The sequence below is a fragment of the Primulina eburnea genome, chromosome 14 (assembly GCF_022965805.1).
Source record: "Primulina eburnea isolate SZY01 chromosome 14, ASM2296580v1, whole genome shotgun sequence".
NCBI lineage: Eukaryota > Viridiplantae > Streptophyta > Magnoliopsida > Lamiales > Gesneriaceae > Primulina > Primulina eburnea.
In genome coordinates this window covers 25081073-25096111 of record NC_133114.1, presented here as the reverse complement: position 1 = coordinate 25096111, position 15039 = coordinate 25081073, and the positions used below count along the sequence as shown (strand labels likewise).

Below are 15039 nucleotides of genomic sequence, written 5' to 3'. Positions count from 1 at the left end.
CAATTTTCTAGTTTCATCCATATTAAAATTAAATTAAGATAAATGATAGGTTCTCTTAAATTTAGATTTATCACGGCTAATTTTAAAAATTTTACATGTATGGTAAATAATTCAAAATATATAATAATTTTTTGGAATCTGAATGTTTGTACTATAATAATTAGAGTAAATTTATACAATTGAAACATAATTGTCATTTACAAAGGACTCGATAATTAATATCCAACAGGGGGCCGAATATTATATAAACAATGCGAATTAATGCTGTAGGAAATTTTTTTACTATTTATAAACATAAAATTTAGATAAGATTTTCAAAAAATTTGGATACTTATAAATTTTAAAATATTAATTTTCGAATGTCAAATAAAATAACAGTAAATAAAGATATTGAATAAAAAGATAAATAGTAAGAGTTTCAATTATATATGAGCATGTCTTTTGTGCAACAATTCACTTGTGAGGCGGATCAGTCTGATCCATATATAAAATAAAAAGAGTAGGTCTCATGTGAGACCGTCTCACGGATCTTAATCTGTGATACGGGTCAATCCTATCCATATTCACAATAAAAAGTAATACTCTTAGCATTAAAAGTGATACTTTTTCAAAGATGACTCAAATAAGAGTTCCGTCTCACAAATACGACCCGTGAGATCGTCTCACACAAGTTTTTGCCCAAAAAAAAAATAATTTTATTTTTTATGAATTATATTTGGTTAAAGATTTTTTTTTATAAAATTAAATTGTGTGGCCGTCTCATATGTCTATAATTTTTTTTAATAAATATAGAATCTATGATATTACTGTTTTTTAGAAAATATCTTTGACAAGAGCAAGGAATCATCTACAACTCAGCACTGTGCAAGGTTCGCACACCGACCACGCCAAAACGGTTCATCATGGACCACCGTGGCTGCATGGTTGCCACGTGGCTAAATATGCCCCGCCCGATTTGTTTATTTATATATATGTGATAACAATAATGACATATCATGAAATTTCTTAAACTCCAAAGTACCGAACTTCATATTATATTATTATGAAGTCTTTGGATTTTCTTCCACTGTTCGATTTCAGATGCGAAAATTTATCGCGTATTCAACTCTAGGTATCACGAATCCTCTCGAGATCGTCTGCTTTCCTTTTTTGGGTGAGCATTTAGATTTTTTTATCTGCTGTTTTGTATTTAATTGAATTAAGTGCACAGAAGCATGGATGATTGAGATGAGATATTTCACCGTTAATCAAATTACTTGAAAATTAATTTCTGTTATTTGGTGGTTGGATTATGAGATAATGCAATCACAGTAAGTAATTGCCAATTCGTTATCGGATTCGATGAAGGTTAAGTCATCTGCTGTTGTCTTTTTGTTGAATTTTACCGCGAACTTGTTGCGGTGGTTTGACTTTTGGATTGAGATGTCGGAAAAATGAGCAAGTTAATTGATGGAATCGCTCCTGAATATTTACAGGAAATGAAAATTCCGCATTATACCAATTTTTGTATCCATACTGGCCAAGCATGTTGTATTTTTCAGTGTATACATGCTTTTTTTTAAATTATTATTATTATTATCGTGTCAAATAAATAATATTTGTGAAGTTGTTGCCTTGTCTTTTGAACTAGTTGAATATCAAAATGGGGTAATTGTAGATTTATTATGATATTCTCGAGTAAATCTTTATTACATTTACTTGATTTAACTTGAAGTCACAAAGGAAATATTTTCTCTTTCAAACCATTGTTCAGATTTACTCTCTTTTGGTTTTCTCAAATTTAGTTTGTTATTTAAATGGTCGCATGGTCATATTGTGCAGTAAGCAAACTCCGATTTCTGATATTTTGTAGTTGGTTACAAAATGCAACATGAAATCCAGTCGAAATTGAATTTGTTCATCAAATACATTTTCATTAGTTTATTCTGTTGATTGATTTATGTAAAGCTTGGAGTTTGAGACGTTTTTCTTGAAAATTGTGCAGGTTAGGTGATTAGTTTTTGAAATTTTTCATGGAAGATGCTGAAAGGTATAAACTGCTAGCCTCTGACAGCTCATGAATTTATGACTATTACTCCCAGTAATTGTGCTTGGACTTTGATAGAGCGTTGAATCTCGAATATTTGTTGAAATTTATCTGCAGGGAATGTCAAAAGATCTTTTCAAATGGAGATGCGTATCTTGGATATTTCAAAGGAATGCTTCCCCATGAAAAAGGTAAATATACATGGTCGGATGGAACAGTTTATGAGGGTGACTGGGAAGCAGGGAAGATGACAGGAAAAGGAAATATCATTTGGCTATCACAGGCTAAGTATGAGGGTGAATTTTCAGGTGGTTATTTTCATGGTTTTGGAACTTATATTGGTTCTGATGGGTCCGTTTATAAAGGTTCTTGGAAAATGAACATTCAGCATGGCATTGGAAGGAAACAATACCCAAATTCAGATGTCTATGATGGTTGTTGGAGAGAAGGAGTGCGTGATGGCAGTGGTACATATGCATGGAACAGCGGTAACAGATACATTGGAAATTGGAAAAAGGGGAACATGTCTGGTAGAGGGGTTATGAAATGGTTCAATGGCGATGTATTTGATGGCTTTTGGTCAAATGGGTTGAGACATGGGACAGGATTATATAGATTTTCTGATGGAAGCTACTATTTTGGAACATGGACTAAGGGGCTGAAGGATGGACCTGGAACTCTCTATCCTGCTGGACGCATGCGTATGAGCAAGCATAATCTTGAAGAACGTGAATGCAAGAGAAAAAAGCAGCTATCTTATAATTTTTCAAAAAAGTCGGGGAAATCTGTTATACCCAAGCGTATTCTGTCTAAAAAAATTTCGTCTAAGTTTTTGAGGGGGTCCATAAGACTTTCACGTAGTAATACATCCCTGGGTCATGGTGACCATTCCAATTCAGCTAGAGAAAATCCGTCGCATGAAAGATCATGTGCCATGTCTCACGGCATTCCTGATGGTCAAACAGAGCGGACAGATGATATGACTGTGGCTTATGAGAGGGAATATATTCAAGGAGTTCTAATGAAAGAACGAGTTAGGAACATGTCCAAACTATCCAGAAAAAGCATACATCAGTTCAAATTTTCTAAAGAAGTTAGAAATAGTTCGTGTATGAACATATTTGATGGCCATAGGAGCAATTACCTGATGCTTGGCTTGCAACTTGGTATAAGGTAGGCAAAATAGGGCCCTTTCTTTTACTTTTCTCTTTTTCTTTTCTTTTGGCAATTCTTAACTAAGAAAAAGTTGGTAAGTACATTACGGTCTCGTGGTGAAATCTCTTATCCAAATATCTTATTTGAAGTTGACAGGTATACTGTTGACGAGATCACACGGGTTCCGATGCGCGAGGTCAGATCATGTGATTTTGGAGAACAGGCTAGAATTAAAATGTACTTCCCTAGTAAAGGTTCCAAATTAACCCCGACTCATCGTTCTAAGGACTTTTACTGGAAGGACTACTGCCCCATGGTCTTCAGGTATCTATTATTTCATATTGTGAACTTTACTGTAGACTGGTACCCCCAGCGATAACTGCCCAAGTGTTCTACATATATTAGTACAATTGGATTGTGAACGTAGTTTATGAGTGACCTGAGTTTTTGCGTGGCTTATCCATTTCAGGAAGCTGAGAGATTTATTCAAGCTCGATGCTGCAGATTATATGATGTCCATCTGTGGTGGTGATGGTCTGAAAGTGCTTTCTTCCCCAGGAAAGAGTGGAAGTTTTTTCTATATTTCTCATGACGACAAATTTGTTATAAAGACGTTGAAAGCACATGAACTGAAGGTTTGAAGAATCGGAGTTAGTTCGCCTCTGTGCATGGATCTCTGTGAATATGAATAATGTTGTAACTTGTACATCTAATGATTAATGTTCACCAAATTTATGTACTATGTCTATCAGGGCTTTTCATTTAGTTATACGTATTCCCCACCCCTTTCCCTCTCTCTCTCTCTCTCTTAAGTTGTGCACTCGTAGTGTTGATCACAGTTGGCCTGGAAATGTATTTCTATACACCTCTCTTTCTGGAAAATTAACAGGGGTTCCTAATGTTGTGTAGGTGTTACTGAAGATGCTACCCCACTACTATGACCATGTACAAGCACACGATAACACTCTCATAACTAAGTTCTTTGGGGTGCATACTATAGCACTGGGACATAGAAAAAAGGTTGAAATATCCACGAACTTCAAGTTACATTCATGCTATGACTACCTTCTTTGATATAAGCACAGGGTTTCCCTCTTAAATTAAATTGTTTTGATTTATAATGCAACTACTTTTGCTAACCCAGGTACACTTTGTTGTCACGGGAAACATATTTTGCACCGAATTGCGCATACATCGGCGTTATGATTTGAAGGGTTCAACTCATGGGAGATTTACCCATAAAGATGATATAGATGAGAGTACCACACTGAAAGATCTTGATTTGACGTATGAGTTTTATATGGATAGATCGCTGCGCGAGTCCCTTTTTAGGTGAATTCCTATTTCCCAGACCTTATATCTGCTTTTATTTTGTTTGACAAAGCATGAAGTTTTTCTGAATCATGAAATAATTCAGTTGCTCATTGCAAGTTCTTGCAAATTCAGCTTTATGAATCGGTTTTCATGTACAGCGTTATGAATGTATACATAGATTTGCAATTTAAGATAGCAGATTGTTGACCTATGCTCATTTGTTCTACACTTTGGCAGCCATGTGATGCATTTTCTTTGTTAAAACTGTGTTTCCCTTTTAAATGAATTGATATCATTTGCCACTTAGGAGCTACATGATTTATATTGGTGATGTAAATGTACAAAATCCTACCTATTGCATTGTGGCAAAAAAAAAAAAAAAAAAAACGCACTCACACACCAGAGAAACATATTACTAAAATATACCATGTGAAGAGCCTTAGAATTATTTCATTGAGGTGACTTGTCTATGGGAACTTCGTAAACCTTTTGGGACTCTTTACTTTCTTGACTTATTAGCTCTTTTCTATGTAAGAACTACACTGAAAAAACTTACATTGAACAGGGATATTAAAAACTCTTAATTTGTAGATGTTATGATTATAAATGAATTTCCTCTTCTTTAAAAGATGTCTTCGTACAAGTCTGGATGATGTCAAATGTCGCACAAAATGCCTATCTTCCTTGTAGCAGCTACTTATAGGTAATAGGTAGAATGACAATTTATAAAGTTAATTGTTTTGATCATTACTCAATTGTCATAGTAAATAACATAAAGGCGCATTACAAATCGACACATTTCAGATAAACTATCGCACTGCATTGTATTCACTCCAATGGTTTAGGTAAAGCATCTAATTGCACTTCTGACTTTCATATGTATTGGCCAATTTTCATTCTTTCTGAAAAAAATTTTTGGGGATAATGATCCTTTGTTAGGAAGTCCAGTCAATCTTCTCAATTGCAAGAAGTGTATATAATGCACTTAATCAAAAAACCTTTTCTGGACACTGAGATGATTTATCTTTATAACATGGATTGACACTTAAATTTAGCAGGCACTGCCTGTGTATTTCAATGGTTTCGACAAATTGAGGTTTTTGGAAGGCCAATGAAGCTATGATCTACTCATTCTCAAAGCTGATAACATAACACCAGCTGTAAATTGTTAGTGAAATCATACAGATTTTGAGGTCAGTGAGAAAGGTTTGGAGAATTAGCATTGTTTGCATAAGGTTCTTATCTTGGACTCGTAGAATAGTGAAAAAACGAGTTTAAGTTGTTCACAGAAAGTTCTGTTCCTAGTGGAAGCGTAAAAGATGATCTTGTAAGCTTAACGTATATTTGTCAAATTTATCCGAAGGAATACAAGAGGTATGTGATTTTTCTCTGAGAGTTTTAACATTGAATTTTTTGTGGTGATGGATGATGGCTTCTACTTCAAAACACTTGCGAAGAAGATAATGCCACAGAAATTTCCAGCATTCTTGAAGTCCATATTCTCATAGTTCATAAGGAAATCATTTTCGACCATTTTCATACTTCGAATTTTTCAGTGATTTCATGATCAGTACATTTATTTCTACTGATTTGTGAAGAGCCTTACATTAGAATTTCCTTCCTTCTGCTTAGATTAACATTTTGCTTGTGATAAATAAATTATTTCTGTATTTTAATTATGAACTTGACTGTTTTGAAATGGGTTGTTTGCAGCCAACTATCTCTGGACAGTGCATTCTTAGAATCTCTACAGATCATAGATTACAGCCTTCTACTCGGGTTGCATTTTAGAGCTCCCGAGCATCTAAAATCGCTGTTGGAACCTCCTGATTCACTGCATAACCCTGAGCGTACTGATAATACTTCTGTTGATGGTAAGTATAGCATTTTAACAGGAAAAAACTTGGGCTGGTTATTTCGTCATGGGGATGCTAAGTTAAAAGTGCATGTTAAAATATGAATCGTAGAGCATATAGAACTGGTAACATATAATTTCTTTTATAGGTCGTAGCAGCCAAGTAGACAGGCAAAACTAAAGATAAGGCTGATTTGTATTTATAAATGTTGCAATTGTAGAACCGAGTAGCAAAGGCATATAAGATATCAACATAGTTTATTGACCTGTGATGCTCTCAGTGATCTATCTATAATTACCTTATCATTTTTCATTATTATTTGAAACGGAAAAGTAACAAGCTTTGTTTCCACTATTTATCAAGGCCATGTTTCCACTACAAACTCTTGCTAAGTTGTTTATTAACTACGCTCTGTTTTGAGTAGCATAATTTGCTTTTATTTTCTTAGTCATGGCTCACTCTAAATTGTGTTTTTTGTGATTGCTTGACACGCCTTGCTTTTCAAGGTGTGATAACTGAAGGAGAGTTCTTAATTCCACCGAAGGGTCTGCTCTTAGTAACCCACGAGCCTACCTCTGTCAGCACGACTCCTGGTCCTCACGTCCGAGGAAGTACATTGAAAGCGTACTCTATCGGTGACAAGGAGGCTGATCTTCTTCTGCCTGGTACAGGAAGGTAATTAACTTGCATTTATGTTACCATTCTTTCTATTTGACTTTAAATTTACTCCCTCTACGGATAATGTCGATATTCCTTTGTGATTCTAGTTAATTGAGATTCCCTGATCGATGTTATTATTACTGCCAAACCAACAATATTTTATCCACTTGCGTCATTTAGGGTGTTGGCTCTTATCTTTCTAAATCACATCACTCGACCTGTTTCTGCCAACCTTTCCTGAACATGAACACAGTATGAATCGACAAACTAGCCACCTCTCAATATTAAATAAACCATGGTGATGGAAGGGGGTAGCCACTGCATGGGCAAAGTTCGGCACTTGCCTAGCTTAATTTTTTTAAAATGGTATAATTTTACCTTCAAAATTTTAATTTTGTAGTTGACAAACAAATTTGAACATAATAAAAATATTATATTTTAATTATTGGACCTTTTTAAGATGGTATGGTTTTACGTTTTACCTATAGTTTCTTTATTTTTTTCTAGTAAAAATATTGGGAAAAAATGTATATTACATTTTGTCTACTGGAAAATAGTATTTAAGTTTTTGCACATCTGACTCGAAAAACCTGGTTACGGCCCTTGTCGTAGTTGATTGAACGAAGGGCTATCTTGTAATGGACTTAGCTGCTTATCTTGTCTACTTCAGGTTAAGGGTGCAATTAGGAGTAAACATGCCTGCGCAGGCAACCCACAAACTTACGCATGATGAGACAGACACATCCGAAGTCGAACTTTTTGAGGTTTATGATGTCATTCTTTACCTAGGTGTAATCGACATTTTACAAGAATACAACCTCAAAAAGAAAATGGAGTGCGCGTTCAAATCTTTGAAGTTCGATCCTATCACGATTTCTGCTGCCGAGCCTAAGATTTATTCAAAACGTTTCCTTTCTTTGATAGACAGAATTTTCCCCCTTCGTCCATAGCATTTTTTCCCCTTCATCATAGCATTTGTACATTCACCCCGATGTATGACAATACATTGAACTTGGTTGGTTGTATTTCACATGACTCCTCGTTGTCTGCTATTCTTTTTTCCTCGAAAAACACACAACAATTTTATCCACATCATAGAAATAGTTTGTGATACGGGAGAATATATATATAGCACAAGTATTTCGTATGATAAGAAATAGTTTTCTACTAATTTTGCACTCTTTCCGTTCATATACTTTTGGACACTGTTTTGTCTCAAGGATGAGATTCGACGGTCTTGTATTATCTTGTATTTGGTTCAAGTTTACAATAATCAGAGATTGTCCTCTCTCTTTTTAACTTATGATATATTGTTACTGGATATGAGTTTAAGAAACACAAAAAAAATTTAATTAAACAAGCATAAGCAGATTTGGGGTTAAGAAACGCATAAACTATTTTTTTTAAGTGAAAACAGAAGATTTGCACACTCTTTCCTTAATTTTTTTTTTCTTGTTTTGGGTTTTCATAGTATCTTTTTGTTTACAAAGGGTCCGATGTATGAAATTTAAAATGCATTTTTTAAATGTGTACTAGTCAAATTCTTGATCAATGATCTGTACAAACCTATAGTTATATATATATATGTGTGTGTGTGTGTGTGTGTGTGTGTGTGTGTAAACGCTGAATAAGACGAAGCATGACACGACCTTACCTTGTTAAGAGAGAGCTGCAAGGAATCTAAAGGAAGTCATTAAATAGATGCTCCAAAACATGTCATAGGTTCAGTGTGCGAATTGAATGCTTGCTTTTCATTCATATCTGCACCAAAAAAATGACATTAAATTCAATCTCATAATAACCCATTCAAACAAAATTCGTCCATCTTTTCAGATGCTAAAAACGATGCTGTTAATCAATGCACCTCTTTCATTTCCCTCAATGTTCAAAATCATGGTCACATGATTTTCGCCTTTTCTCGTACATCAGAATTTTAAGCATCCATGGAAATACCCACATTTTTTGTTATTTACATATATTTTTCTTCTATCTTGTTATTTTATGTTTGCATATTTCAGTTTTAGTCTGTTATTTTTTTATTATATTTGATAATTTTATTCACTTTTCCGCATAACTCCTATGTAGCGCTAACATAACACGTGTGACATCAATATTCATGTAGATAAATTGTCATAAATGAAAGATAAATCGAATAAAATCGGAATAGTTGTTTACTACTCGTTGAATCGAGTGATTTGTTTTTCATTGCCATTTGGTGTAGCTATACATTATAAAATCAACGACCTAAGTCCTTTAGTTTTGAATGAGTTTGCTAGGTCTACATTATACGTGTTTTATGTCAAATGGGGTCGTGAACAGTTCTTTGTCAAGGGAAAAAAAATTCAAATTTTATGAATTATTTTTCTGAAGTACTTGTCAATTAATTTCTCACTCTTTTCGAAATATGTGTCTCATTTCATCGAAAATTTCCATCCAGCTTCGTTCATACAGGTATAAATAGTGCAGAGTTATAAGATTTTGGTCGACGGAGGGACGATAAGTTTAGGGAGGCGACTCCGATCCATGGTTTGGGGAAAATTATGATCTTCGAAAAGATTTAACTTAAAGTTCCAAAACTTTGTATTCATTGACTTTTGAGGGTACAATGCATGCCGAATAACGTCATTGTATTCATTTTAATGTACTCATTGTTCATGCTTAATTAAGAGGGATTAGATTAAAGAACATAAATTTAAAAAAAACAATTATAAAATGAAATTTAATACAAATGCATGAAGGGCGCAAATCATACTTTTTTCAAAGAAAATATGCACAAATTTTGTAGTCCATTTATGTTCGGCTGCTATGTACATCTTTTTCGCTACCGGAACATTCGCTACGAGAAAACAAAACGAGGGTATTAACAATTCAGGAAATACCAATGCCTCGATATAATATGTAGTTGAATAAGTAGATCCAAGACTGTCCAAAAGTATTTGAATCCAAACAAGAACATAGATTCTTGAAAAAAAATGGACTTGTTTCAGCAGTTGATCAACTTGTCCACGCCAGCAAGTCCGTGTTTTGTGGGTGTCAATTTGTCTGCGTATGTAAGTGTGAGAGAGACAGGAAAAAAGAGAAAGTGAAAAAGAAGAGGTGAATTGAAGAGTCAACAGGCCTTTACCCATCTACATCTATAGATTCATGAATATGTATATGTATTTTCAGCCCTAGCTAGATTGCCCTATTTGCCAGCAAACTGTTTGAAAAACACAGACTTTCATGTCAAAAAGTGTGTATGATTCCAAGGAATCATTAAAAATTAGATCCCTTTTTCAAGTAATCTAATCTGTATCTAATCATTCTTGACCACTTAAACATACACATCAACATATGGTGAAATTTAAATGAAAAAGAACAACAAAGAAAACAAAACTTGTCCAAGTCAAATCTGTTCACCATTATCAGAACACACACACACACAATGATTGCAATATCATTTAACTGAAACTCCATTTCAAGGTTGAAATCTTGTGCAAGAAAACACCCATCGTAGAAAAAGATGCCTTATAGATCCTCGTCACAATATCCAGTTACCAACTCTTGAAGATTTTCTTAACACAAACAAAAGAAATCAAAAGACCGGGAAGAAACCCACACACTATTATTATTTATTAGATAATCAAGATCAGCTGGAGAACCATTCAAGAACTAAAATCTGGGAGGTTTGATTTGTCCAAGAAAACCCTTTAAAGGAATTGACCAGATTTCACAGATACCAGAAAAGACAAATCTCTTCATATAAGAAAGAATTGAAGTGCTTTGAGGGAGAGATGAAATGAAGGGAATTTGAGAGGAATGAAGCCTGGTCCGAAGCATTCACATGAAGATCTAATCACAGTTGCATCAAAATCCATGAAGCATAACAGCAAATTAAAACGAAATATATACATGTGATTGCGTCGAGCCAGACAACATCCCCCACAAAGGCTTCATCTCGATCGTATATGTTAATTATATATATAGCTTGGCGGAAGCCATAGTGATTAGTTCTTCTCTACAAAAAAAAGGGTCAGCCTGTGAGGCTTAGCGAGAGAGAAGAAGAAGAAGAAGAAGATGTAATGCAAACCCTAAACCAAAACCAGTTGATTTATAGGAGAGAGTTTTAGGGATTGCATTGAAGAGTGGTGTGACGGGGTGGGTGGGGATTACACCTCACAAGCTTCACGGCCAATTTTATTTTAATTTTGTAACGTGAATAAGGCCTTAATTCTTGCATTTCCATGATCTACTGTAATTTTTTTTATTTTATTTTATAAAATGGGGTGAGAGATTTCTTAACTAAAGTGCATATGCTACCTACACAAGTGAGAATCGAATCCAAGACCATGTATGTATTGGAACATCACGTTTGTCGCTATAGGGGGTGTCAATCGGGTAGGTTGGGTCGGGTTTCGGGTCAACCCGCGAATTTTTTTTATTTTTTTCAACCCGAACCCGAAGCAACTCGAAAACTCCCAACCCGAACACGAACTCGTATAACCCGACTCAACTCGTCTAACCCGCCTAACTCGAATTTTATTAATTTGTTTAAATTTTTTTTAAAAAAATTAATGAAAAAAATTCAAAAAAATAATAATAATATTTTAATTTAAACTCATAATAACAAAATTTTCGATTTAAATTTGAAAGTTTAATCGTAGAAAATTAAAAGTATATTTACTAAATCAAATAAAAAATTGTTAAAAAATAAAAATATGCCAAATAAATATTAAATGGTGAAAATTTATCATATAAATATACAATAAATTTTGTTCAAACATATAATATATAAAATTATAGATAATATTTTCAAAAAAAAAAGTTCGCGGGTCAACCCGCGACCCAACCCGAAATCCGCCTAACATAACACTAACCCGAATCCACCCAACCCGAACCCGAAAAAACCCCCAACCCGAACCTGATTTTTTTCGTGTTGGGTCGTGTCGGGTTGACGGGTCGTGTCGCATTTTGACACCCCTATTGTCACTAGGGCTAAAGTTGTCAAAATAGGTCGTGGGGTGAGCAAGTCTGCAACTCGTCACAATCCATCATTTGGCGGAGCATGCCAACTCGCGAATTGTTAGTTATATTTGTGCTACGGGACGAGACGGGTCAACCCACATTTTGACATCTCTAATTAGGACAAGAGATCATTAGCTATTATTATTTTATATATTGAGCGAAACTATATTTTTTTTATTTATATGAAATTTATTTTCACGTACATGTCTTGTGATGTGTAAACTTCTTATTTTAAACCATGTTTCTAAAGTTAATTTGATAGGTAAAATAAGAGGTGAAAACTATTCAAACTAATGAGTAACATGGAGGTTTCTTGTGGATCATGGAAAAAAATAAAGCTATACTCAATTGTAATTGAGCAAGTTATATTAAGATGTGAAGATTTTTAAATAGTACGTGCTTGAGTTGATGAATTTGATTCTGATGAAATGATTTGAATATTTGATTTGAGGAATGAAATGATAGATATATTTCAAATGACACTAATATTGGGTGTATTTAAATTCTAGCACAATTACTATTGAAACTGCAACTTTATCATTTGGAGTTAATTCGGAATTTACTCTATTTTTTTCATCCAAGCAAATCAAAAAATTCGAAATCCATGATCTCAAATCAAGCACAACTTTATACTACAATGAATTTAAATTCATGGATTTAAAATTTTTAATTTCAAATAACAAAATCAATACAATGACTTGGAGTTTTTTGTATAGATATTTTATGGTGAAAGACAATAAAAAAAACAACTTACAAATATATTTTCTCAAATCTAAACTATTGTTGGGTTCAAATCTAAACTATTATATAAAGAATAACTCCTTATACTAAAATAACTTGGTCTCTTAATATCACTATTTACAAAGGGTGATACCAACTTTATCACACTAAACAAATGGCTTTTCAAATGAAGATTTTACAAATATCTTACAAAATAAATTGCATATATTTTAATATATATGCAGGCATTGCGTGACAACACAAAAATTTTTGTGAACCGATTTTACGAGTCAATTTTGTAAGACGGATATCCTATTTGGTCACCTATGAAAAGTATTACTTTTTATGTCAAAACTATTACTTATTATTGTAAATATGAGCAGTATTGACTCGTCTCATAGATTAATATCCATGAGATCGTCTTACAAAAAACCTACTAGTGAGACAATAGACAATAATATATATAAAAAAAAGTCTTCAGCCCCGACAAATTGTTCCTCAATTATTTTGCTTGACATCACTTGTATAAAATATTTAATGAGACATTCAACAACGCTTTTAATACAATCAATTAGTCTTTATTTTTAAAACTTATTTATATTATATTGTCAAACATTTTTATTTATATAAGGTTACAATAAATCATATTAATTTACTCTTTATTTTTTTTATCAATATTAATTACCAAATCAATAGTACATAAAATCAAACTGTACCATAATTTTATGCCACCATGAATATTTAGTTACGATATTCTGGAAAAAATAAATTCTGATACGTATTTATATACACAGAACAAATATAACGGATTAAAACATCGTCGCACGATCAAAATTAAATTTTTAATCTTGTTGAATGCAAATATAATAAAAATGATGAAAAATATGGTTGTTGAACAAAATTTGAAGATCTTGAGAACAAAATGATAAACAAATTCCTTGTAAAATATGAATAATTTCAACAACTGTTTTTTAGCCTCGAGGACAAAAGGCCTTGTTTGGATGTTCACTTGAAATTTGCAAATTTAGAAACAAATGGTTTCACCGGACTTGTCAGCGCCACCGGAGGACCCGGAAAACCAAACCCATTTACCCGAATAACTATACCACAGATTCCCCTTCCCCCACTCTCTCCATGGCACGTGAACACTAAACGCGTTTGTAATTAATATATATTCTCTAATATATGTTTGATACTTGATCAACAAAATTATTTTGTTTTTTTTTTTAATTTCAAAAATTTGAATGCAATAAAAGTGTTAATTTAAGATAAATTAATAATTAATATATGTCCGAAGACTTTTAACTTTGAAATATGTATCACTTGTAATCGTACATTTTGTATTAGTTTACGTGAGATGTTTTTGTCCTTTTACTAAATCTTTATTTAGGACGAAAAAATATTTATTTTTAATTTAATAAAATTTTTAGGATAATATTTTTAGTACGAGAGTATCATATTATATAAGATGACCAATCAACCCAAAAAATTCATTTATTAAATTAAAGAATATTCTCAATTCTAATTATTTTCATATTTTTTGCTAAAAAAATCGATATGATAAATTCGACGCTCATATATATTAAACGCAAACGATTTAATTAATCCAACCTATAATATAAATACGACTCATATTAATGAATTTTTGTATGATGTTGGTCTTTTATGATGCTTGTTATCAATATTTGATTATTTTCAATAGAATATCATAAACTAATACATCAAAGTTGAATAAAATAATCAAATACTTGAGAGAATAGGTGAAAACCTCCCAAATTTATATAAAATTTCAATTTATTGATTGGTTGGCCTGAATTATTGAATTTATTTAATTAGTTTTTTATAATTACTTATAAAACGAATTTCAAATTTATTTATCCAACTATTTATGTTTTTATTTAGAGTGAATCTCATGTGAGACCGTCTCACGGATCATAATCTGTGAGATGGGTCAACCCTACTCATATTCACAATAAAAAGTAATACTCTTAGCATAAAAAGTAATACTTTTTCATGGGTGACCCAAATAAGAGATCCGTCTCACAAATACGACCCGTGAGACCGTCTCACACAAGTTTTTGCCTTTTATTTATTGTAACGGATTTCAAATTGTTATCTGATACTTCACAAAATCCAATATAAATAGAATTTAGAATCAAATCTTAATTGTGACACGTAGAATTGTTGTGGATTGGTTCGAATGATTCAATCGAGAACTGGTCATGAGTATGATCCGATCAACTCTCAAAAATTGTTTCCGGAATGGAATTTGAAATGCACTCGCCCAATTCAAATAATATATGA

At 33.0% G+C, this 15039-nt stretch overlaps 1 protein-coding gene and 1 long non-coding RNA gene across 2 annotated transcripts; one reads left to right on the top strand and one right to left on the bottom strand.

Moving 5' to 3' along the window:
• Positions 1 to 1009: 1009 nt before the first annotated feature.
• Positions 1010 to 8200, top strand: LOC140811605 (phosphatidylinositol 4-phosphate 5-kinase 1-like). The gene is made up of 10 exons (XM_073169596.1): positions 1010 to 1153; positions 1985 to 2029; positions 2144 to 3199; positions 3338 to 3505; positions 3651 to 3816; positions 4091 to 4201; positions 4326 to 4513; positions 6209 to 6369; positions 6858 to 7026; positions 7682 to 8200. Exons 2-10 carry the CDS (start codon positions 2013 to 2015, stop codon positions 7959 to 7961), a joined length of 2316 nt encoding a protein of 771 aa, XP_073025697.1. The 5' UTR covers positions 1010 to 1153; positions 1985 to 2012; the 3' UTR covers positions 7962 to 8200.
• A 1580-nt stretch (positions 8201 to 9780) lies between these two features.
• LOC140812058 (uncharacterized) lies at positions 9781 to 11110 on the bottom strand. Its single transcript, XR_012113597.1, has 2 exons — positions 11013 to 11110; positions 9781 to 10977 (listed from the first exon to the last, which is right to left on the bottom strand). It is a non-coding gene; the product is annotated as an uncharacterized lncRNA (long non-coding RNA).
• Between the last annotated feature and the right edge of the window lie 3929 nt (positions 11111 to 15039).

What these genes read in the sequence shown, in the direction of transcription:
- LOC140811605 (XM_073169596.1), top strand. An exon ending in CACTGGGACATAGAAAAAAG is followed by an intron (nt 4,202 to 4,325) that starts GTTGAAATATCC and finishes TTGCTAACCCAG; the next exon opens with GTACACTTTGTTGTCACGGG. An exon ending in CTTCTGCCTGGTACAGGAAG is followed by an intron (nt 7,027 to 7,681) that starts GTAATTAACTTG and finishes TGTCTACTTCAG; the next exon opens with GTTAAGGGTGCAATTAGGAG.